General features: G+C 40.7%; 1 protein-coding gene across 1 annotated transcript in view; it reads right to left on the bottom strand.

The window, feature by feature from the left end:
- The window catches only part of fat4 (FAT atypical cadherin 4), a 177,541-nt gene that overhangs the window by 38,223 nt on the left and 114,161 nt on the right, over positions 1 to 25,157 (bottom strand). The window contains exon 7 of the mRNA XM_072435070.1: positions 676 to 856. Coding sequence (XP_072291171.1) covers positions 676 to 856 — 181 coding nt within the window. The remainder of the gene's footprint in view (positions 1 to 675; positions 857 to 25,157) is intronic.

Below are 25,157 nucleotides of genomic sequence, written 5' to 3'. Positions count from 1 at the left end.
AACTTGAAATAGATTTATGAGCCTTGTTATGGATTTTAAAATCAAAATATCAGTATCTGCAAATATATTTTATTGGCCACAACAGCGCACTAAATATTGGATATCCATATTGGACTGTCCCTACTTTAGGCCAAATACTATTATTACTCCAATGATGAAGATGGCATCATCGCACGCTTCTCTGGAGGGCTGAGCTCAAGAGTAAAATGACTTATACATTTGTTGTCCTCCTGTGCTTATCGACACTGTCATAGATTTATGACAATGCGGCTGAATTAATCTTGCAGATTTGCTCAAGAATGAGTGATGGGAATAAAAGGCAGTATGTTTTTGAGAGTAAACCAGGACACATCAAGTAAACATCGCTGACATATCTGATCACAACAATTTGGAACGCATTCTGGGAGAAAGATAACCAGGTTCCTTCAGGATGGAATCAATTTACATGGGTCATTTTTCCCAGGAGCCAACACTCTCACAAGAGGCCACTACTGTAGAACAACAGTTTCTTTTTTATGTTTGCGAACCTTTACATTGGCATCTTATGTTTCTTCTTATCTTATGTTTGAGATGCATGATTCAATAAATAGAGTGAAATATTGGAAGTTGCTACTAAAGCTAAAGCTAAATGCTACAAATCCATACAGACATTATTAGATGGATGTTTTGCTTCACCTTATGACTCCGTTGAGGCCCACGTCTGCGTCGGAGCCGTTGACCAGCAGCACGTCGCTCCCTGTGGGCGCGTCCTCGGTGATGGTGGTGTGGAACACAGAGGACGTAAACACCGGGATGTTGTCATTCACGTCTTCTACTGTCACCACCACAGTCCCTGTCCCGCTCAGAGAAGGAGAACCTGCAAGAACAGCAGAGAAAAACAAGGAATTAGTCTTTTTTTCTGTCGGTTCAGTAATTTGTTTTTAGTAAGGCTAAAAACAGAAGCTAAAGTTTATGTTTTGCATTTGTAAAAGGGGCTTGAACATTGGACTGAAAAAGTGTTCCAAACTTGTTCCAATGTAGAAAAACAAAAGATTTATTTAGATTTTTAAAAAAAATATTTATTTTTAATTTTCAAAAAAAATAAACATAAAAACAGAAGAAACAGAACTGGACCAGAGCAAACCCCAAAGTAAAAATACAAATAAACCTGAACTCAACAACAAAATAAACATAATCATGGCACAACTGGAATAAATAAAAAAAAAGTCTCATTTAGTCCACTTTTGGTCCAATTTGTCCATTTCCAAATTTCTCTTGCAAAAACTGGTGTTTGCCTTAAAAAAATTAAAAGAAAAGTTTTCTATTACTCTTCAACTAAAGCCCATTTAACATGACTTAAGACTTCAGGATTCAGACAGCTGCTCTTGAGAAAAACAACGCTCAGTTTGATATTAATTACATTTTTCCAATCATACTTAATAATACCGGTACATGAAATCAAACAAAAGTTGAAGTGCTCTTCTCACATTTACCCCCTAAATATTTTCCTTTTTTAAAATATGTTTTGATGCTTGTGGGTTTTATTAGACAGAGGACGGTGTGAAACGGGGGACGAGAGCCGATACGTGTCCTGTGTCTTGACCGCTCGACCCCCGGGCAGCGGCCCTGCACCACCGGGGCCCTGCAGCACCGGGGCCCTGCACCAGAGTATCTTTTAGGGTACGCAGCGCGGCGGTGAGAGCAATTGGAGATTTGCTATTTTCAGCACTAAGTCTCTCCCAGCGCGGTGACGACATGAAGCTGCCTCTGGCCCTGGGGGAGGAGTTTAAATCAATAGCAGATGAAAATGAGACTGTGCAGGAAGAGCTGCCCTCGCCGTCCTCACTGTAATGTTATATATGGAGAGCTATAATCTTTGCCCAAACTTAAACATATGTTGGAAGTTGATGTCACTGGATCATGTTTGGACGTGTGATATAAGAGCCGGGGTTAGAAGGACAGAAGGACATGAGACTGAAGCTGGAGCCGGGGTTAGAAGGACAGAAGGACATGAGACTGAAGCTGGAGCCGGGGTTAGAAGGACAGAAGGACATGAGACTGAAGCTGGAGCCGGGGTTAGAAGGACAGAAGGACATGAGACTGAAGCTGGAGCCGGGGTTAGAAGGACAGAAGGACATGAGACTGAAGCTGGAGCCGGGGTTAGAAGGACAGAAGGACATGAGACTGAAGCTGGGATGTAGAGAGAAATATGAGGGACTATTTTGACACTTTCTTCAGATTCTGACACTAAATACAAAGATGCAGGATCCACCGCCGGCGCCTCCGGCTGGTGTTTGTGTTTTCAGCTGTGAAAAACATCAGATGCTTGAGCTTATGTTAAAGCCAGATTAATAAGTCAAAATAAAAGCATTTGAACTGAAGCCAGTTCCATTTCAAACATCTGTGTCTGAGAGTAAATGGGGGATGATAAACTTCTGTTTGACTTCTATATTAAAGTGTTTAAAAGTTGTTTTGTATTTACTTCTGTAGTTGCAGCATTCGACTGAAGACATTTTGTTCAGTTCTAGTGTTTTTGGCACATTTAACTTTTTGGCAGCTGAACAAATTAATGTACACATTCTACACATTCAGACACTTTCTCACAAACTATTGGCAATTGCTTCTTGGGGCAAATTATTCAATGTAAATCAATGAGATATTCGTTTTGTTGAGAAAATAAGCTTTAAAATGATGTATAACTTGCTGGTATTGACCACGGAAATAAAAGTGATGATGTAAGAGAACTTTTGTAATTTGGAAAATGTGCGCCGGCCTCAGGAGGATGTAACGTCATGCAAAATACTTTTACTTTTTACGTTTCAAAACATGTACTTCAATACTTTTACTAAGTAGATTATTATGAATGTACAGGTGACACTTTTACTTGAGTATTTTCCTCGCTCCAGTCTCTGTACTTTTACTAAACACAGATGAGTTTGTACTTCATTCATACTTCTGTCAGATGCAGCTTTGAAGAACATTTGGACGATACAAAGATTATGCCTGGAACACCACACGTCTGTCCAAGTGTTGTAGCATTCTATATGTCTGGATGATGGTTAGCGAGATACATTTATGAATCTGTAAAATTATATTCAAAGTGTCCTTATAACAAGAGTGGTCTAAGTTTTGTTGTTTTGTGACTTAAAGTGACTTGCAAATGTTATCACAGAATAGCATAGTTTTTAGGTTTAGAATTTCACTTCCTGTTTGTAATTGATGACATCACTCAAGGACATTACCCAGCAAACAGTTTATTATGTTAGTAGTTTTTTTTTTTTAATTTCACGAATAAAAAAAATAAAGAGCACTTTTATTTTGTTTAATTAATGTTTAGAGGGTAAAAAAGGTGTTTGTTTGTGTCAATTCTGCTTAGATTTAGACTGGTCCCTAGTGTGATGTCACTTCCTGTCATTTTATACAGATTTTTCAATTTTTTTTCCACATATACCTACTCAATTGATGTAAATCTATATTTTATATGTACATCAGGTATAAATACACCAAATAAAGTCAAAATTTGAAAACCGTAAAAACCTGTCATGAGTTTATAGTTTTAGAAAAGTGCGAAGGTTTTGCCAGAATTATTTAAAAGTTTCAGAAAACGTGCCAAAGCTATTAAAAAAACAAAGAAAAAAAACATTCTGATTAATAAACATGGTTTTTACATGTAACTTCAGATGCTGCAGGTCAAACAGACGAGCTCCAAATGGTAAACAAAAGCTAAAGTTTGACCCTGGGAATCATTTCAATGCCGGTAAAAAGTTTGAGTCATTTGAAACAGAATGTTGTGTTTATCCCTAATACCGACTGTGTTGAAATCCAAAGTGATTACGGCCTTTTACTGCTCCAAATATTTACAATGACATGAACTCTGCATCTAAACTAAACCCGGCTAAAGTCATCGGTGAGGTTAACAAGCCAAAACAAATTTGGTGTCAGACGCAAATAGAAACGCTTCCCAGGTGGAAAATGTAAGTTTAGGTAGCAGCAGCATCATGGCGGCCGCGTCATGGCGACCGCATCATGGCGGCCGCGTCATGGAGACCGCATCATGTGCTAACAGCGTAAACAATGGTAGTCAGCAGAACGGCCACAGTAGAGTCAGCATCAGACTCTACTGTGGCTCTCTCATCGTCTCGTAGTGAAAAGGGTGATTCAGGCGGTTGTCAAGGCAACATCTTAGTGCTACACCTCTTCCTAATTGATCCTCTTAAATGTCTGAGCGTCCAGGACAAGATAAAGTTAGTTGGCATTGAGCCCGGGTGCCGGGCAAAGTGTTTGTGACCCGCTAAGACCTGGTGTGATGAGTCACTGTCCTTTACTTACACTGGACTAAAGGAAGATCATGGATTATTGCTGTTTTAAGGGACTTACATAGTTTAAAACACACTTTTATGAGCTGTTAACAACGTTATAATGGCGTTTCCCTAGTCATTACTTTACTCAAAATGGTTTCTCATTTCATTCCTGCAACTTTGACTAATATTGTATCAGAAAAGATCTGTTTTCACCTACCCCCTATACCCGCCTAATTCCTTATTGACCTGGTGTTATTAAAATGCAAACTCTAGAGCATGAGTCACAATCTGCTGCTTGTTACAGTGAAACGTCACTATGAAGAGGTGGGGCTTATCAGCTCTGCACTTTTGAACAGTAAGTCAATAAACCAGTTTCTATTTAAAGCTGTTTTAGATCAATATTGCAATTTACAATGAACAAAATGCAACTATAATAATCTATTTATGTTGAAAATTCATAAATAAAATACCTAAAAATAACATAAGTCACCTTTAATATGTTTGTTATCATGTCACATTATGGAACAATGTCTGACTGTCCCGTTAGCTAACAAACATGACACAATAATATAATTATATAAATACCACTGATGTTGAGAGATAACAATGTTCTAATGTGGTTGGGAAAACGGGCCTTTAAAAATCTTTTGTTTTGCCCCAAATGTGGATCTTTGGATCTTTTATCGTGCGACTAAAAACTGCTGAAGAAAGTGGGTCAAACCTGCCAAACTTGGGATTGTGTTCAATGACATCATCGGCACATGAACCCCTTTACTATTATCACTCACTTAACCTGTCAGAGCTCATGATGGTCATAATGTTATGGCTGCTCCTAAACTAGGCCATGTTATACCTCTGGCCCGCCTCCTCTGCCTCGCCTCGCCATTGTTCCTCTGTGGAGCGGAAACAACGTCTGTCCAACTGTTTGTGTTTGACTTCTGGACAGGAAGTGATGTCACAGCCTGTTTACGGCCTCGGGACAAACCAACCACCCGCCTACAACCTGCTCACTGCCACTAGTGTCACCTTTGACCTCCAATACCAGACTCTTATTATCCATAAGTTTGAGAATTTAGGATAGAAGATTTTGGTTTTTCATTTATTATAATTCAATTCATTTTAGCCCCATTTAAAACAGCTTTACTACAAACATCCACAGCAGTTTTCCAAGTTGCGCCCTCTGCTGGCAACAATGGTTCTGAATCACTTTGACTTGTTTTCCATTGACATACATGAGATCACTTTTTTTCTTTAAATTTGTTTTTTTTCGGGTCTCCTTTATATAACTTCAATTCAATTGAATTCAATTCAATTAATTTTTGTGAAGCCCAAAATCACAACAACCTTTCCTTTCCTCTGAGGGACACAGTGAGAAATGAATCAACAATGTCTGTGGTGACGAGGGACGATGTCCCAGAGTCCTCTGTCCTGAGACCCTCCTTCTGTCCTTAGACCCTCCCTCTGTTCTTAGACCCTCCTTCTGTCCTTAGACCCTCCTTCTGTCCTTAGACCCTCCCTCTGTCCTTAGACCCTCCTTCTGTCCTTAGACCCTCCTTCTGTCCTTAGACCCTCCCTCTGTCCTTAGACCCTCCTTCTGTCCTTAGACCCTCCTTCTGTCCTTAGACCCTCCCTCTGTTCTTAGACCCTCCTTCTGTCCTTAGACCCTCCTTCTGTCCTTAGACCCTCCCTCTGTCCTTAGACCCTCCTTCTGTCCTTAGACCCTCCCTCTGTCCTTAGACCCTCCTTCTGTCCTTAGACCCTCCTTCTGTCCTTAGACCCTCCTTCTGTCCTTAGCTCCTCCTTCTGTCCTTACACCCTCCTTCTGTCCTTAGCTCCTCCTTCTGTCCTTACACCCTCCTTCTGTCCTTAGCTCCTCCTTCTGTCCCTACACCCTCCTTCTGTCCAGGAAAAACTACAAAAAACCTCCTTGGCAAAAAGTAGAAACCTGCAGGAGTTCCAGATGAAGGAGAGATCTGACTCTCACAGACGTGAGGGAACTTATGGTGGAGTTCTGAAAAAAGTGAGGACAAAAAGTAATCTTCGAATGAATAAAATATACCAGGACACATGCATTTCTGTCTGTACATATCTAAACTACAGTGTTGACAGTTACTAAGCTGAATAAAACAGGATATTTTGTTTTATTAATTACAATATGGCACAAAACGCAGCCTTCGTGATGGGTCCGTTCAAACTGATGTGATTGTGCTCAATCTGCTCACTCTCAGTCATGTGCCGACCGTTTCTCTACGTACGCTATATAAATGAGACCCCAGAACTCTAACTTTGTCCGGTGACATCACACGCTTTATGAATGAGACCCCAGAACTCTAACTTTGTCCGGTGACGTCACACGCTTTATAAATGAGACCCTAGAACTCTAACTTTGCCTGGTGACGTCACACGCTTTATAAATGAGACCCCAGAACTCTAACTTTGTCCGGTGACGTCACATATCTTTTTTCACGGTGATAGAGAAGAAAAATAGCATAAAGTGAAACATTATAGACACAAACAGACCCCGTAGTAAACCTTCTGCCAAAAGTAACATAGTGCAAGTTGAAGTATAAGTACAAAAGTACAGCCTGTATTATTGATTATACACAAACTCTCTGCAGAGATGTCCCGGGACAGACGACCACGTCCCACCACATTCTGAGCTAACACGACATAAACAAGTGAGGCTAATCTGGACTTAAACTGTGACTCTAACGCTGCCACAGCTAAACCCACTTGGCCCGGGTCCAAACGCCGAGCTGACCGCATCTCTGTCCGGGTGCACCGCGGCCCCCAGCGTCACGGCCCTGCTCCTGGACGTGCCTCCTCGGGCCCTCGGGAGCGGAGCCGCTATCGCATGTCGCTCCAGCAGCTGTTTCTGTCCAACGTGCAAATAGTTCAGATCGATCTAGTTACAACGTCGGGTCGACAGATTTAGTCATCGCCGAAGACAACGTGCTTTCAGGTAACCGTGGTTACGCTTTTAGACGCTCTGAAAATAGTTACAGTGTGACATTTGTAGGATTAATATGAAGAGTCGACCTCAGGGTCTGATTCTGATTCTTCAAATTCCACTGCGGACGTGTAATAGTACGGGAAGCAAAACGAGTTTTTCATTTTGAGAGAAGTGAGTTTATATAAGAGGAATTATAGAGGTGCCAACTTCTACTTCTACTTTTACTTCTACCTCGTCTTGACCAGTTTAACATAAACAAAGTAGAAGAGTTGCAGAAGGCGTTTGGTTTAAATCTATCAATCTAATCTTAGCTTTCCCTTTGCTGTACAATAACATCATCTATTAGGGTTGTCAAAAGTATCAAAAATCATATACTATACAATATTATAACTAGTATAATATATATCTTAGAGAACCTTTATTTGTCCCAAAATGGCAGAATTCCAATAGCTCCTGATTTGAGCAAGTATCAATAAAAAGTACAGACAAAATGTACAGAAATAAGACACATATGGACCTTTCTGAAGAGTTTTATCACAACTAGTAAAATACTACAGGCGTTAATGAAGAAAGTACTATTATTTTTAGTTTGAAGAATTGAGTATATTCCTCTGGTCTGACCGCAGCGCTGGAAAGTACAAATGTAAAAGTGTTTGGGCATCTGTACTTTACTAAAGCTCCTCCACTACATTTGAACTGGACTGACAGGTAAAAAGTACTAGTACTAGTTCCTTTTCAGCACATGACATCCGACCAAAAGGTTTAGAGTTCAAGTCCCAGCTTTGAGCAACCAAAAACATGAATAAATATGACTTAATATAAATAAATCAGTTCAGTTGCTGCTATTGACCCAAACACAGCACTTCATTAAAAATCACAACATTTGACTAATAGATAAGATAAGATAAGATAACTTTTATTTAACCCACAATGGGAAAATTCCATTGTTGCAACATAGATTAGATACAGAAGTATAATAATAAAAAAACAGATAACTAAAAAAAAACTCCTTTATAATACCTTTATTTGTATTACCTTTATTAGTACTTCCATATATACAAAAGACCACAGAAGGAGAAAAAAGGCAAAGAAATCACAGAAACAATGAGGACGAATTTAAAAAATGGCTGTGATTGAAAAGAAAAACTGGACATGAAATGCTTGACTGAGCCGTACCCTGAACGCGAGAGTGTCCATATTCTTCCTTGTGTACAAATCCCTCCTTAAATGAGTCACATGAAGATACTGGACGGCCACGCCTTCACTGGCCTCAGCGCTGCGACAGTGACATCATTTTGCCGTGGAAAAGCTCTGCTGCCCACCAGGCTGCCACGCTCTGCGCTCCTCAACCTTTGGGTTTCATTTCTTTTTTTTTTTGTCTTCCCCTTTGCCAGATCCCAGAGCCAGACCTTTACTCTGCAGTTCTTTTGAACATTTTTATGGTTTTCACAGGACGCACGACCACAGCCTATTTCCTCTGTTCCTCTCACATTCATGTCTGCTCCTACTTTCATTAAATAACAGACATAACTGTTCACAGAGTTAGACTGGGCTATTCAACTCATATTTAAACTCTCTATTTTAGATTATCAATGCTTTATTTTACGGTTGTCAAAAGATGGTATTTGCTGAAATGAGCGTCGAAACGAGAAGCTCAATTGAATTATTGGAAAAAAGGGTACTAGTACTAGAGATGTCAGGATTAACCAGGTAATTGATAATCGTGATAATTCAGGTCAGAATATGATCAAAAGAAGAACTAAAAATGAAGAATCTTAGGCAGCAACAATGAGCCTCTTCAGGTTAATCTAAAGGTCAACTACATGTCAGATTTACTTCCTGGTTGGACATAGGGAGAGGTAATTCCACTGTTTTCCAACCCTTGTCATGTTTTTCCACCACACGGTCGAGTACCTGTTTTTGTCTTGAGACCTTAGAGTGCTCAGAAGAGTAAACAGATTGTTAAATGCACCAGCGTCAGTAGCATTTAGCAGCTGCCGTTAGCATTCTTGGATCGTTATTCTCATTTAGGCTTTTAAACCACTTTATTCTTCTCTGTCTTTGCGTTTGTATTTGGCACAATATATTATTAAAGTCAGTTTGCTCTTGTTGAACATGTGTTTTGGTCTCACGTCTTCAGTATGTGTAATATATATATATATATATATATATATATATATATATATATATATATATATATATATATATATATATATATAGATATATATACAACTGACATACAGTTTATGTTCAGAAAGTTTGACTTCACAGAGTTAGTGAAGAATGAAGATCCATTATTCAATCTGAGAATGAAAGCAAATGAAGGATTTCACTGTTGTTGTGATGCTTCTTCACATAATAATCAAACCATTTTAAGTTGATATTGTGACATTTCAACAAAGTCAAAAAAGTGTTTTAAATGACAGTCTATTGTCTAAAACTGAATGTTGTTGTTGCTGTGTTATCAGTGTTATTATTCCTTAGTATTAAAATAGAGTTTTAAAAGAACAATCTTCTGTATCTCAAAATAGTGGAGTAAATAAAATAAGAATTATACGTCAAACATTTACACATCATTTACATCACACTTGAAGTGCTGTTCTACAAAACCACATCCCTCAATTCTTTACAATACATTCCTCCAAATGTGTAGGTTATGGTTTATCATCTATGTTTAAGTTATGACTACAACTAAGTCACATTTGGAGTTAACCCGGATGCTCTCACTATGACCTCTGACCTCTCCATTTATCCAGGCTTTGGGCCGACACAAGCGGGACCCTGACCACTTGAGCCTGGATTAAATTAACAAATCACAACATTGATAATCCATTAACAGTCAGTTATTCCTTCAGTCTGTAACACTGTCATTCTGTCTATAATGTACAGACACTATATTTACACGTATGAGACGCCAGCGGGGACAGAACCTCTGACCTTCTGGTCGGTGACAGTTGAAATGCTTAACAAATGTGGTAAAATACATGTTTACAATCATGTGTAATGACCTGTTTATTCTATAGTGTAACGGGTTAGCAGGCCGGACTAAAATACAGTAATTAAGATGTAACTACACCTTTGTCAAAGTAACAATAACCTTCCCAGGAGGTCAGTCTTAGGTCAGTCCTAGGTCAGTCTTAGGTCAGTCTTAGGTCAGTCTTAGGTCAGTCCTAGGTCAGTCTTAGGTCAGTCTTAGGTCAGTCTTAGGTCAGTCTTAGGTCAGTCTTAGGTCAGTCTTAGGTCAGAACCACAAACTACTGTCACCAACAGTATCACAATGTAGAATAACCACTGCACTTATCTGAAGTTAAAAGGTTGGACAAAACATTTTACAAAAGATTAATGAGATTTGACAATTTTTTGCCCTTTTCCCACATTTTGGTGATGTTTATAGTTTTACTTCCTGGTTGGACATAATTCTACAACTGTAACCTATAGCAACCATATTGTGAGCAAGCCAAAATCCATATAATTGACACAATAGTTATGATTTGAGAAAAGATTTACCACAATAAGACCTTCACCACCAAATCATAACTATTGTGTCAATTATACAGACTTTGGCCCTTGTTCTGCTTTAAATATTACTGTACATGAGTATTTTGTTTAGCCGTGACCTGCGCACGCTCAGAAAAGCAAATGAATTGTTCTGTAGTTAGATGTTAAAATACTGCAGACGGCGCTAGCATCGCAGTAGCATTTAGCCCGCAGCGGCCGTTAGCATTCTTGGATAGTTTTACACATTTAGGCTGTTCAACCACTTTATTCTTCTCTTTGTTTTTGGCACAATAAATACTAAAGTCACATTTTCCCTGCAGTTATTGAACGGTGAGCAGCTCTTCTACATTGAAATGAATGGATCGGTCAGTTTTTGGGCGTTGCCTATTTTATTTTACTAACTTAGGTTTATACAATATGAAGGATTAAAGTGTTAAAAGTAGTGTCAAATGATGGAACAATATGTAATATTAGCTTTAAAAGTGATCCATTGGGTGTGGAACGTAACATTTGAATATAATTACCTTGGAACATTGCTCTCACACAGAAGCTATTTCTGGTCACGTCTCACCCACAGACATTCACTCACTGTCACTACATTCGGTTTAATTTATTGGAATACACCAGTTTCATAAGCATCACTTGCATTTATGGGATTTGCACTAAAAATGTTCTGTTTGAAGTGACTTTGGTCCAAACGTGTGGGTGATTCCAGCTCCACCTTTGCCATTACTGCACACAAGGAATGTGAGTGGCGTCCAGAGAAGCCCGCGTGGTTAATCCACCAAAAAAAATACAAAATGTGGTCATGTTTTTTTCCCGTCATGAGCTTTGAAGCGAGAGGAAGACGAGCTGATGATCTGGTGCGTTACAGGCAGAACCGCCTCATATTGTGGTGTTTAGATCAGTTTAAGTCACACGAGCGGCTCAGGCACAATGTGAAGTGGAAACACAGATTCAAATCCAATTGGGGAATCTCGATGCGTTAATTTAATCACAAGAAGTGTTTGAATACATTTAGCACATTATTTCTCCAACGAGGGAACGATGCGGTCGGGACAGTGTCGATTCAAACAGAGCAGATTGATTTTTCACACTGTTCCCAAGGAAAAGGTGCAAATGTCTAATTCAAGGGCGAATTCTTCACTGTAAATGCAAAGGAGTTCATAATTAGTTTATTTTTGGAGTTTATTTTTGGAGTCATGAGGACCTGACATGATGGTAAAGTTGTACTGTTGCTTTTTTATCTAAGACTGTAATGTAAAAGTACAACATTTTGTTACGAACAGATACAGGAGCAAAAACATTTACTTTTAGCATCAAAGTACATGTTTAAAAAGTATTTCACCCAGATGTTTGTCTCTGGTGATTGCGGTTATTTGTTTTATAAGGAACAAAACAGTGATTGACTGAATTTCTTATTTTTTCAAGTCATATGTATATTTTTCCTAAAACAGGCAGGTCCAAACTATGGCCCGGGGGCCAAATGCTGTCCTCTGACTAATTATTGTTGGCCCTCAGGCTTCCTGCTAATTTGGTCCAAACAACAAAAAGTAGTCATTTTTCCTGTACAATTGTTAAAATTCAAGGATTTTGATGTTATACAAACCTAATATTAATGTTCCAAGTCTTATTAAAGGTGTGGAGGCATCGAACATTTTGAATGATTAACTTTGGCATTGTTGTGTTGTTTGTGGCCCTCTACTCTGTATATGTTTTACATTTTCTCAGCCATTTCAGACGTGACTCAAATCATAAAAATAACTTTGCACAGTATCATTAAAAAAAAATAAAAAAAATAGTAGAAAGTATATATACCTGCTCAGATGTAAAATGCATTACTTTTACTTTGTACTTGATTGTTTTCCATCACTAACTCAAGAAAACAGCATCATCATTACTAAAATCAGTCTTGAATTAACTTTTTAAAGTGCATTTTGTCTAAAACAGTATGAACAAAACAACATATAATGACAAGTGAGATTCTCCTCCTTTCAAGAGGTAAATGCTGCTGATGTCTGCATTCCTCTGAGCAGAGTGCTAGTGTCATTGCAGTTTCCTTTGCAAACTGCAAACAACAATGTAAAACAAACTGACAAATCCAGTTAGCGAGCTTAAAACAGCTTTGAGCGCCCTGCCACGCCCTGCCACGCCCTGCCACGGCTCCGTGCGCCTAAACGTAAAGACACAACATCATTTGATCCTATACAACGCACCATCACATACGCTGCCATTCTTTTCTGGAATAACCTGGGTATATTGGGATGTCAAAATAACAAGCTTTGAGGACAAACATGCCCATCTGCTCCGCCCTTTACCCTTCGTCCGCAGACAGCTCCATAAGCCTCTCAAGCCACAGAGCATTGTCTGGCATCAGCATATGGCAGGGTCTAAGCACCTTATTAGTGTACATTACCAGCGACAAATCACATTAACCTCCAACAAAGTGCCGGGACAGACTTGGAGAACGGGAGGGGTCCAAAAATATGTGTTGATTGGTGATTAAGTGGTGTGTTTTTTGAACTGTGGGCAGCTGCTGTGAGAGGGAGAGCGAGGCAGGGGGTCAAACCCCTCCTGGGAAAAGCCTGCAGTCGTCCCCCGGGTTGCTCAGTCTAAGTCGTGTTAAGAAGCCAGTTTGAGTGTCTCTCCGGGCACTGGAGATAATCCGTCAATACGGTCTGCAAGGCAAAATGGCAGTCAGGGTCAACCCGGGGTGTCCAAACAAGTGGGTTCATTAAAGTAAGATGTACGGGACACGTTGGATTCAAGGAGATGGATGAATTTGCGGCGCGGAGCTTAAGGCTAAACGGTTAATTACTGTTTATGGACTTCGCTCAGATTGTGCTCTTAAATAAGGCACATCATTACTGGAGGAGATGAAGAGAGAAAATGGCCGCCTTTGAGCCAGAATTGACATTTTTGTGGCTCTGAGAACCTGTTGCTTTGCGACAAAGCTGGTTTTAATGTGTCCTCTTCCAGCGGCTGTGAAAAGGCCCCGAGGGGCCCGGAGGAGACCGGAGCAGTGCGAGCTGTCTCACTGAGGACTCTGCCAAACAGAACAGAGTCAACACAAGTTTCTCACAGTTAACAAGACCAGCAGAGAAAGGCCAGAGGAGCAGGACGCTGACTTCACCTGTGTATTAATATATTAATATATTAACTGATGCCTGATAGTAAACATTTATGAATAAAGTGTATTATTGAAGAAAAGCTGAATTTGGATTTAATAATGTCCCTGTCTTTGTTATAGAAGATCTTTTTTCTGTATAGTCCAGATAAGCATTATGATTATACAAAATAATTATTAATTTAACAATTATGTTTTATAGTTGATTTGTTGATATGTTGTTGCAGCCCTAATGAGATTAAAACAGTGCTTCAACATCATTTTATCCTCAGATTTTAAGGCAAGGCAAGTTTATTTGCTGAGCACAATTCATATACATAACTGGAAAAGATGCATTAAAATCACAATACAATCAGATTAAAAAAAAACAAATGAATCCTTCTGAAAATCCCTTTAAAAGAGTGCAGCAGATCAAATCTTCTTTTGTATACGTATAATAACTTTTATGGGAACATTTTTGTCTTTTTTTCTGATGTTGTGATTCAGGATTAGCATGTAACGTCTGTATATGTCATTCCTCTATAAATCTAAAATTTTTGTCAAATAAATATGTACACTTATAAGCACTGAACTGCAATTGAAGTAAAGTAGTAGTAGTAAAGTAAGCACATTGAGTTGCTACGTAAGATACTCCATTGTCTATTTGATAGATCGATGAACCAAAAATACAAAATAAAGACTGTGATACTGAATGCTCTGATGGGCAACTTTAAATTGCCCAGAAAGAATAAAACGTACTTCTGATTAACTAAATTGTTAAGAACCCGTGGTCTGTTTTGGTCTATTTCAGAGGCAAAAAATGATGGTTTAAAAAAGTTGGTTTTCTAAATGTGAAGCTTAAAGTTTTCTAATAACACGGCATCTCGGGAGCATTCGTCAAATTAAACCTTAAATGCCGCACAGCTCTTATTTATGAAGTGATATGTCTGAGCGCTTCTGCATAAATCCTTCTCCATATGTCGGACAGGACTCGCGGTTTGGACCAGGAAAGCGCTGGACACAAACCGTCCGACTTTTTCTCATATTTAAGTCTCACAGTGAAATTTAATGAAGTGATTTGCCATTGTGTTTTTATTGCAATTGCGCTTCGATTCGCCGCGACGGTTAATATTTAGAAATGGCAACTTTGCGGTCATTTTTATGGTGAGAACTCAGTGCTGGAGCGAGTCGGTTCATGAAATGCCTTGAATAAATGCTAGTGATGTTGACTTCTTATGTGAAGCAGTGAGAGGCACTTTACAACCTTTTATTACTATTTCCCCCCAAATGATTCAAAAGCTGTTTCTGCAATTTAATAAACAGAATTGAGAGTGGTAACTAATACTTGAATAGACAAAACACGAATAAACGTTCAACATTAAATAGCCACTTTGCCGTCCAAAACCACTGTTAGAGCCATTTATGCACTTTCTACAAAAACAACCACAACCAGCAATTGTGTGTTCTTTCTGCATTTGGAGAAAGTTTGGAAAGAGAAAAAACCTCCCACACCCACATTGTTAATAGTTAAAAAGCAGCGTGCAACGTTACAGCTCTGTAAAAGTTCATTTGAGGAACCTGATCTTTTCATTTGGAACGTTCTGAACGCCACGCTGGCCAAAGCTTTAGACACGGAGATTGTAAAAGATTTAGCTTGACCTGAGTGAGATTCATATCCAACAAAGGTCCTGCTGTGCTTCTGTGTCATTATCAGTGTTTTGTCTCTTCAATCATGTCGTGGTCGTAGCAGCAAAGTAGTAGTACTAGTATTAGCAGCAACAGAAGGGAAAGGAGTAAAGGAGCCAATATCTTAAACAAATGAAGCCTGCGTAAATTCAGCCTGGAAGACCTAACTCCATCCATCTACATCAAGGCCACCATGGAAGGACCCATCTCCCCAGCGCCATCATCGCACTCAAGCGGGCGTCCACCTGTCCGTCTGTGAGAGTCAGATCCCTCACTTCACCATGGACTCTCCCAGGTTTCTGCGCTTATCCCAAAGAGGTTATGCAGTTTTTCCCGGCCAAGAAGGAGGGTGAAAGGACAGGGGACGTCTGCATCATGGCCCCTACACCTGCTCCTCATCCCCAATCAACGCTCTCAGTGACTCCTCCCCGCTCCAATCAGCGCACAGGCGGTGGCATTTAAGCCCTCCGGCAGATGGCTTGGTCGCTTCAAACTGTACTGCGACCCACCGCCTCCCCTCCTCCTCTGCATCCTAATCATCCTATACCTTCTCTCCACATCTACCACCACCAGTCTCCAGGGGGAAGGTATCTAATTCAATCAGATCATGGAATGCCCATGATGGCTCCGCCTTCCACCGGGGTCTGAGCGCCAAATAAACTCTTCAATAAAGTTCGCTAAAACATCTTTTCTGCTTTTGTGTCTGAGTCTCTCCAGGGTGAAATGGTTCTAAAGGTTTGGTCAAATAAATACATCTCAAATACATCTGCATCGTAAAGCCACAAACTTCTGCTTTGAGGATGGAGAAGTTCAGGTGCTAAAGAGGAAAGACTCTCATTCTCTGTGGTCGATGGTACAACCTCCCACCCGTTTAAAACTCTATCCACAGGTCTAAACCACAACAAAAGAAACAATGCGGAAAATTGAAATATGTTTTTAATGTTAGGGTTGTGAAAATCAGACACTAATCCATACATTGTGATCACATGCAATGGTAAATTTATGTATTTATTTATTTGTCTATGGGAGTTTTTGTTTATAAGAGATCTTCTACTGAAAGTGTTTTTCAGACTTCCTATAAGTGATCTGTTCTTCTGTATCTACCTCTGTATCTACCTGCGTTGCACCAATGAAATTTCCCCATGTGGGACAATAAAGGAATATCTTATCTTATCTTATCTTATACTAGAACTAGTATTGGAACTAGAAACTCATTTGAGAAAGTGTTGATACTAAAACAATCATATGAACAAAAAATGTGACATTTCCAAAAACAGATTTAGGAAATGATCTTGAGCTTTATCAGAACTAATAAAACCAAAATGTTTAATAAAGAAATAACTACTATTTGTATTGTATTTTCCCTTCAAATTTGTAAAGTACAACATAACACAGAAAGAGAACATACAATAGTCCTGAGTATGTAATCCGGCATAATTGTCCCAAATCGTCCAAAGTCCACATTTCTCCAGCTCCAAAATGTTTGCAAATGTTTTTTTTTTAATCAATTTCGAATGTTAATTATTATTTTGGTCCAGTCCTCAATCGCTGGTGCAGTTCATGTCATCCATTTTTTATTCCTTCCCTGAAACCAGAAGTACGCTCCAAATACATAGTTCATGATTGTATTAAATTTGACCTCCATTTTAGCACCAGTATTGGTGGTTTTGGCAGAATATTGGCAAATACTTCGGCTGCTCTTTACTAATGAAGACAAGAGCTTCTGTGGGAAACATGTGAACTGTTTATCAGACTAAAAAAGAGACTTTTGAACGGAATGTTCATTAAAGTTGTGGTCAAAAGGCTGTGTCCAGTTGTCTGGAGCAAAGTGAAAGACATGGACTTCCTCCATAATAAGCACGGGAGAAGGATTTACTGTGCTTCTGCTTTAATGAACGTGACCAAACACACACATGACAACGTGACCTGGAGGTCTCACAACCACATGGAAGAAACTCACACTGGTGAGGAGGAGATTTATGTGTAAAATGAAGTGTAAGACATTCATGTACCGTATACTGATGGATTTGAGAGTTTTGCCCCAAATGAACAATTACCAAACAAACTTTTGAAACATGCTCTAAACAGCACTTGAAACATGAAGCTGAAACCAGGAAAAAACAAAAACAAGACAACAGGTCAAGGATGCAATATTTCAAGCTAGAACAGGAAATAAATGAAATGTTTTGTATTATCACTGAACGATTTGGGATTATTTTTGTGATTTGTGTTATAATAATCAAGAGAACTGACAAAAAGATGAACATATTTGTAAGAATATTAACTTCAGAGTTAAGCCGATATTTCTTGTTTGTGGAGGAAATGATGGTACTTCAAAATTTGCAGCATAATTGCGTCTATTATTTTTTTTAATATAATAGTTTTTTTTTTCAAATCTAAAAACAAATTGTGTCCATCCAAATTGTGATTTTGATTCAGTTGTGATCACTCCTGCAGCCCTGATTTTATTATACTTTAACATTAGTAGTTTAAATATGTAGTAAGTATGTATTTGTTCTCTTTGGCACGTGAATATTACAAAGTGTTCTTTCCCTTTTTATTTTGGCATTGTTTTGTGGTCACTGCATTTGCCAGATTGTGCCATGTTACACTAAAACAATATCTTAAGTTTTGTACCACCAAAAACAGACACGAGCCCTAAAGTCTGGAGCCAAAAGTGTACTCTCCCTCACTCACAACATTCAAATCCCGCCTAAAAACATACCTCTTCACCCAAGCCTATGACCTCCCCTACCCCTAGCCTCCTCTACCCCATTGTCTACTCTTCTACCCCCTGTTACATCCCCATCTTTTTCTCTCTACTTCTTCTGTCTTGTTCATTTTATCTGTATATTAATGAGTATTGTACGTGTTGTCCCCCCCTGTCTGTAAAAACCCCCCCTTTTTATTATGTTCAGCGTCTTTGGGTCACTGAAAAGCGCTATATAAATAAAAGTTATTATTATTATTATTATTATTATTACTTAGAAGTATTATACATTTCAATGCAGAAATGATGAAAGCCATAAAAAGAAGAGAGAACTGATGAACGGTGAGTGGATTCACGGTTCAGGACAGCCACACGTACATGAGGCTAATGCTCTGATGAAGCTGAGCAGGCTCATCATGGGAAACTACAGCTGCTCATAAAGAACCTGCAGAACATCATATTTTAGTGCTCCTCTCAGCTGGAGATCGCGCTGATTTACTTTCTTCTCCGAGGTGTACGTTATATTTACAAGACTCTGCAGCTGATCCTAATTGTACGGAAGAACCCGAGGCGCTCCAGCCTAATATCAGCCTTTATCTACAATAAACAAAAACGGAGCAGAGAGAAACTATCCCAGGTCCGATGGTCAGGTTTGTGCTTGTAAAACACGTTCATGGAGCCCGTAGGAATGCCACATTTCAGGGCTCCGCTCATACATTCAAATAATGACAGGTCTTTGCCAAATTCGCTTTTCCCGTGCCAAACACATTACGAGAACCAGCACCAGGTGAAAGCTGTTGTTTTCTGTCCAAAGTCAGCGTTTAGAACTCCTGTGCTGACTTTCTTCACCTTCTGCTCGAGATGTTTAGTGTGTTTCTTGACGTGTTATTTACGTGCAGAGGGTGAATTTAATGGGTTAAAGGTGTAACTTTGTTGGTGGTTTTCCTCTACTTATCTAGATGTTCTGGATTTACTTGGAATGTTCCAGAGAGTTGCATTACACATACAGTATCTCGTTAAAACACTTACAATAGGAAAAGGAACAAAACCTGAAAGAAAATAGACAAAAAATAAAATCAAGACAAGACATCAAAGTGAAACTAAGGCACAAAACTCCAAAATAAAGGTCCCATTTCATTCACAGTCGGTCAAATTTCAAGTTAAGTGCATAAGTGACCATCTCCATATTTGTATGTTAGTTATAATGTCGGTCCTTGTGTTGGTGCAGTTTGAGTCATCCACTTACCTGCCGATATCCATTTACTATCTTATGTTTATTCAATTGTATTTTCTTTTAATTATCCATAAAATACAATGAAAAACATGCATTCTTGCCTCGCCTCTGTCATTGGAAAATATTCCGCGGCACACCAGATACTAAAATATTGGCCGTGGCTGCAGATCCGCGGCGCGGTCAAATGGCCCAGCAGTTTCAGGAGCCGCGGCCAAAAATAACATGGCAGTTTCGCGGATCTGTAGACACTCCCTAAAATATTACCTAATCACACCTTTAAGTTAAATAAATTAAAAATAAAAATAAATAAATTGACAAGTAGATAAATACACAAATAAATAGATAAAATATAGAAAAGCGGTAATGTGGCAAAGAAAATGTCCATGCCACTCTCTTTAAATTTGGCAACGGTGGTCGTTTTTACAACTTGTTTTGCCTCAGAACGCTCCAAAATGGTAAATTATGTAATAAAATCCATGTGTGAATGAAGAAAAAAACCCAAAAATGTAAGCTATTTGCCAGCAGAGGGCACAATGACTCCTGCTGTTGTGAGGAGCAGTGATGTAACCCAAAAGCAGCTACTGCAGCTTTAAATGCAAAGCAATAATTGGAAGTAGACTAGAACACAATGTAAAATGCAAATAGAATTTCTCACAAAGTGGTTGAATTTATGGAAAATAGATGACATTTCAAACTGTTTTTACCCAGCCAAAAACAAAACACATCAAAGACGCTGGAATACTCGAAAATGAGTAAGTGCACGTGTCCCTGGACTGTGTGACGGCTCCAAAGACCTACAGAAGCCCTCTAAATATAGGACAGGCCTAACTGCGACCCCTGAGGACCCCTGAGGACCTCTGAGGACCCCTGAGAACCTGTTCTCCAGCGAATGACAAACACTTAAGCTCGAGTGCAAATCACTGTATCTAATCCCGACTTGTATTTTTCCTTCCATCCTCTGACAGTCCAGCACAAACAGCTCATGTCGCCCTGAGTCCTGGCATCGCTCTTGTGCTTCAAATGGAGGAGGCAGCGCGTGATAAAACCTCAACTTCTGCCTTTGCACGACACAGACGTTTGGAAGAGGACAAAGTGAAAGGAGCAGTTGAGAAGATAAAGGCCTGGGACGACTGTGGTGGAGGATGACTTATGGGAGACACGTCTGCACCTTTAACATGGCAGACATCACTGAGGAGAACCATGTCCCTCTAGTGTGTGGAACCTCAAAAATGTGACACAACGCCGCTGTGTAATTTGGACTCCACTGTCATTACGGGGTTGTTTTGATATGATCATATTTTGACCCCAAATCCATGAGTCTTACCGAAGCGTCTGGTCAAAGTCTTGGCTCGTCCGGCTCTAAAAATGGACCCTCTGTGACTCTGGACGCCGGGGACGACGTGATTATGTCGGGTTTCAGGGTGATTTTGTTTTTGTTGCAAAACCTCAAAAATGGAATGAGATCATCTAAATCCTACACAATATAGATCTGGGACATGATGTCATGCAACCCCAAGACCAACAGTCCCACAACGTCTCCCACTCCTTACAGAATATGGATTTATAGTCGAGGAGGCAACGTGATGTTGTGAATGTTGTTTTGAGGGAACATCTGATTATTGAGTATAACATTTATACTACAAATACTACAAAAACAGAAAATAAAAACAGTTAAAATAAGAGTATAATGTGAAATATCTGCACTTTTGTGACATCTCACAGCTGTCTTATCAACTAATTATTGTTTTAGCATTCTTTTTTCATTTTTTTAAGAGGATTAATCATAGAACCCTAACCCTAACAATACAAAATCACGACACCCAAACCCTAATTCATAGTATTGGAAAATTATAAAGGCACAATTTCTATGAAGAACTGTCATTTAAGTGGCTATGATTTTTTTTAATTCTTGATATTTTACAATTTTATGCTCTCCGTACTGTGTCCTTTATGTGAAGCACTTTGGTCGTCTGGGGTTGTTTTAAATGTGCAATATAAATAAACTTGAATTGATTGAATATGTGGGTAACATATACTGTATTGTACTGTAATGTAAGACTTTAACAACATCAATATCTTGCCCGACAGTTATTGGAGTCTGAGCAGGTTCAGTGTGTAATTCAATGTTCTATATTTGCTGTTTTTAGAGGCTCTGTTCAAATGTTCCAAACATAATCTGATATGAGGTTTAGGATATTGTATAATGTATGTTAACCACTCACTGATAGCCATACATTAGGCCGGTTGCCCTCTCGTTTTGCAAATTATACATTGGCCTCCAGCCTAGTACTGACAGGACTGAGAGACTCTGTGAACTGTGTGTGCCTTTTTATCCACGTCGCTTTACTACTACCATCATCAGAGTAGTAGTAGTCGTAGTAGTAGTAGCAGTAGTAGTATTAGTAGTAGTAGCAGCAGTAGTAGTAGTAGTAGTAGTAGTCGTAGTAGTAGTCGCAGTAGTAGTCGCAGCAGTAGTCGCAGTAGTAAAACCAGTAGTGTAACATGCAAAAACCATTAACTAAGGTGAAAAAAAACAAAACAATATTTTCCTGAATCTGTCTGAGCAAATGTTTATCTCAAGTAACTTTGTCCCAATTCTCACCAAAAGTCTGTCCACACTCAAAAATACCCGACATTATGGACGGTCACATGGAATGACACCGAGCTCCCTCAGACCATGGCCCCTGTGCCAGAGCGGCTGGAGAGAGGCATATACTTATCCTTATACCATGTGATTTGGCTCCAACAAGGATCCGCATGTACTGCTTTAACTGCACATTAACTGGCCTCTGAGCAATAACAAGTTAACCTTTTATCTGGCTATAACAAGCTCTACCGCCCAATCCAAATAAACAGTGGACAGCATCCAATCCAACCCGCGGAAAGCACTTTTGGGTTGCAAAATTTGTAAGATAAATATGTCCAGTCGTTTATTGTTCCTCACAAAAGAAAGGGTTGACTTGGCTGTTTGGGACGATATTCTTCCTCCACTTGGTTTTACTGGTTGATTACAAAATGTCTGTCTTAGGATCCATTACACCAGCCTTCAGCAGCAGATGATAAGTGAATGTGGTTAGAACGAAAACAAATGAGTCTGTGAAATGACAGACAATAGACCGTGTTCACATGATGTCATCACGTTCAGAAAAGTTCAAAACCAAGATTGAATATATATCTTCTTTTAGTGTCAAAACGCAAAGATTTTCACCTACAAATCAGTCACAAACTAGGATTGTGCTAGCTACATGAAACAGAAACTGGAAAAGAAAAAAATTGAGGTAATTTTAGCGAAAGTTGGTGGTACAATCTCTACTGGACTGATAAAGCAGAATGTGACTGTGTCCTTGGGCAAGACAACTCAATTGCCCGGGCACATTTGTGTTTAAAGTGGCAACACCATTACTCGTGTATCTTTTGCCTCCATCTGATATGATCCTGTGGTTTGTGTTTGTCTGCTGCTGTTCTGTGAGTGTGGCTGTACCTGAGTCAGTGGCTGTACCTGAGTCAGTGGCTGTACCTGAGTCAGTCTGAGTCAGTGGCTGTACCTGAGTCAGTGGCTGTACCTGAGTCAGTGGCTGTACCTGAGTCAGTGGCAGTACCTGAGTCAGTGGCTGTACCTGAGTTGGTGGCTGTAGCTGAGTCAGTGGCTGTAGCTGAGTCGGTGGCTGTACCTGAGTCAGTGGCTGTAGCTGAGTCGGTGGCTGTAGCTGAGTCGGTGGCTGTACCTGAGTCAGTGGCTGTACCTGAGTCAGTGGCTGTAGCTGAGTCAGTGGCTGTACCTGAGTCAGTGGCTGTACCTGAGTCAGTGGCTGTAGCTGAGTCGGTGGCTGTACCTGAGTCAGTGGCTGTACCTGAGTCAGTGGCTGTACCTGAGTCAGTGGCTGTACCTGAGTCAGTGGCTGTACCTGAGTCGGTGGCTGTAGCTGAGTCAGTGGCTGTAGCTGAGTCGGTGGCTGTACCTGAGTCAGTGGCTGTAGCTGAGTCGGTGGCTGTAGCTGAGTCGGTGGCTGTACCTGAGTCAGTGGCTGTACCTGAGTCAGTGGCTGTAGCTGAGTCAGTGGCTGTACCTGAGTCAGTGGCTGTACCTGAGTCAGTGGCTGTAGCTGAGTCGGTGGCTGTACCTGAGTCAGTGGCTGTACCTGAGTCAGTGGCTGTACCTGAGTCAGTGGCTGTACCTGAGTCAGTGGCTGTACCTGAGTCAGTGGCTGTACCTGAGTCAGTGGCTGTAGCTGAGTCAGTGGCTGTACCTGAGTCAGTGGCTGTACCTGAGTCAGTGGCTGTACCTGAGTCAGTGGCTGTACCTGAGTTAGTCTGAGTCAGTGGCTGTACCTGAGTCAGTGGCTGTAGCTGAGTCAGTGGCTGTACCTGAGTCAGTGGCTGTAGCTGAGTCAGTGGTTGTACTTGAGTTAGTCTGAGTCAGTGGCTGTACCTGAGTCAGTGGCTGTACCTGAGTCAGTGGCTGTACCTGAGTCAGTGGCTGTAGCTGAGTCAGTGGCTGTACCTGAGTCAGTGGCTGTACCTGAGTCAGTGGCTGTACCTGAGTCAGTGGCTGTAGCTGAGTCAGTGGCTGTACCTGAGTCAGTGGCTGTACCTGAGTCAGTGGTTGTACTTGAGTTAGTCTGAGTCAGTGGCTGTACCTGAGTCAGTGGCTGTACCTGAGTCAGTGGTTGTACTTGAGTTAGTCTGAGTCAGTGGCTGTACCTGAGTCAGTGGCTGTAGCTGAGTCAGTGGCTGTACCTGAGTCAGTGGCTGCACCTGAGTCAGTCTGAGTCAGTGGCTGTACCTGAGTCAGTGGCTGTACCTGAGTCAGTGGTTGTACTTGAGTTAGTCTGAGTCAGTGGCTGTACCTGAGTCAGTGGCTGTACCTGAGTCAGTGGTTGTACTTGAGTTAGTCTGAGTCAGTGGCTGTAGCTGAGTCAGTGGCTGTAGCTGAGTCAGTGGCTGTACCTGAGTCAGTGGCTGTACCTGAGTCAGTGGCTGTACCTGAGTCAGTGGCTGTACCTGAGTCGGTGGCTGTAGCTGAGTCAGTGGCTGTAGCTGAGTCGGTGGCTGTACCTGAGTCAGTGGCTGTAGCTGAGTCGGTGGCTGTAGCTGAGTCGGTGGCTGTACCTGAGTCAGTGGCTGTACCTGAGTCAGTGGCTGTAGCTGAGTCAGTGGCTGTACCTGAGTCAGTGGCTGTACCTGAGTCAGTGGCTGTAGCTGAGTCGGTGGCTGTACCTGAGTCAGTGGCTGTACCTGAGTCAGTGGCTGTACCTGAGTCAGTGGCTGTACCTGAGTCAGTGGCTGTACCTGAGTCAGTGGCTGTACCTGAGTCAGTGGCTGTAGCTGAGTCAGTGGCTGTACCTGAGTCAGTGGCTGTACCTGAGTCAGTGGCTGTACCTGAGTCAGTGGCTGTACCTGAGTTAGTCTGAGTCAGTGGCTGTACCTGAGTCAGTGGCTGTAGCTGAGTCAGTGGCTGTACCTGAGTCAGTGGCTGTAGCTGAGTCAGTGGTTGTACTTGAGTTAGTCTGAGTCAGTGGCTGTACCTGAGTCAGTGGCTGTACCTGAGTCAGTGGCTGTACCTGAGTCAGTGGCTGTAGCTGAGTCAGTGGCTGTACCTGAGTCAGTGGCTGTACCTGAGTCAGTGGCTGTACCTGAGTCAGTGGCTGTAGCTGAGTCAGTGGCTGTACCTGAGTCAGTGGCTGTACCTG

This window comes from Eucyclogobius newberryi, unplaced genomic scaffold (assembly GCF_026437365.1).
Source record: "Eucyclogobius newberryi isolate DKJ021-1_F unplaced genomic scaffold, fEucNew1.0.hap1 SCAF_11, whole genome shotgun sequence".
Lineage (NCBI taxonomy): Eukaryota > Metazoa > Chordata > Actinopteri > Gobiiformes > Gobiidae > Eucyclogobius > Eucyclogobius newberryi.
The sequence above is the reverse complement of the archived record's forward strand: the minus strand, read 5'-3'. Positions and strand labels throughout refer to the sequence as shown.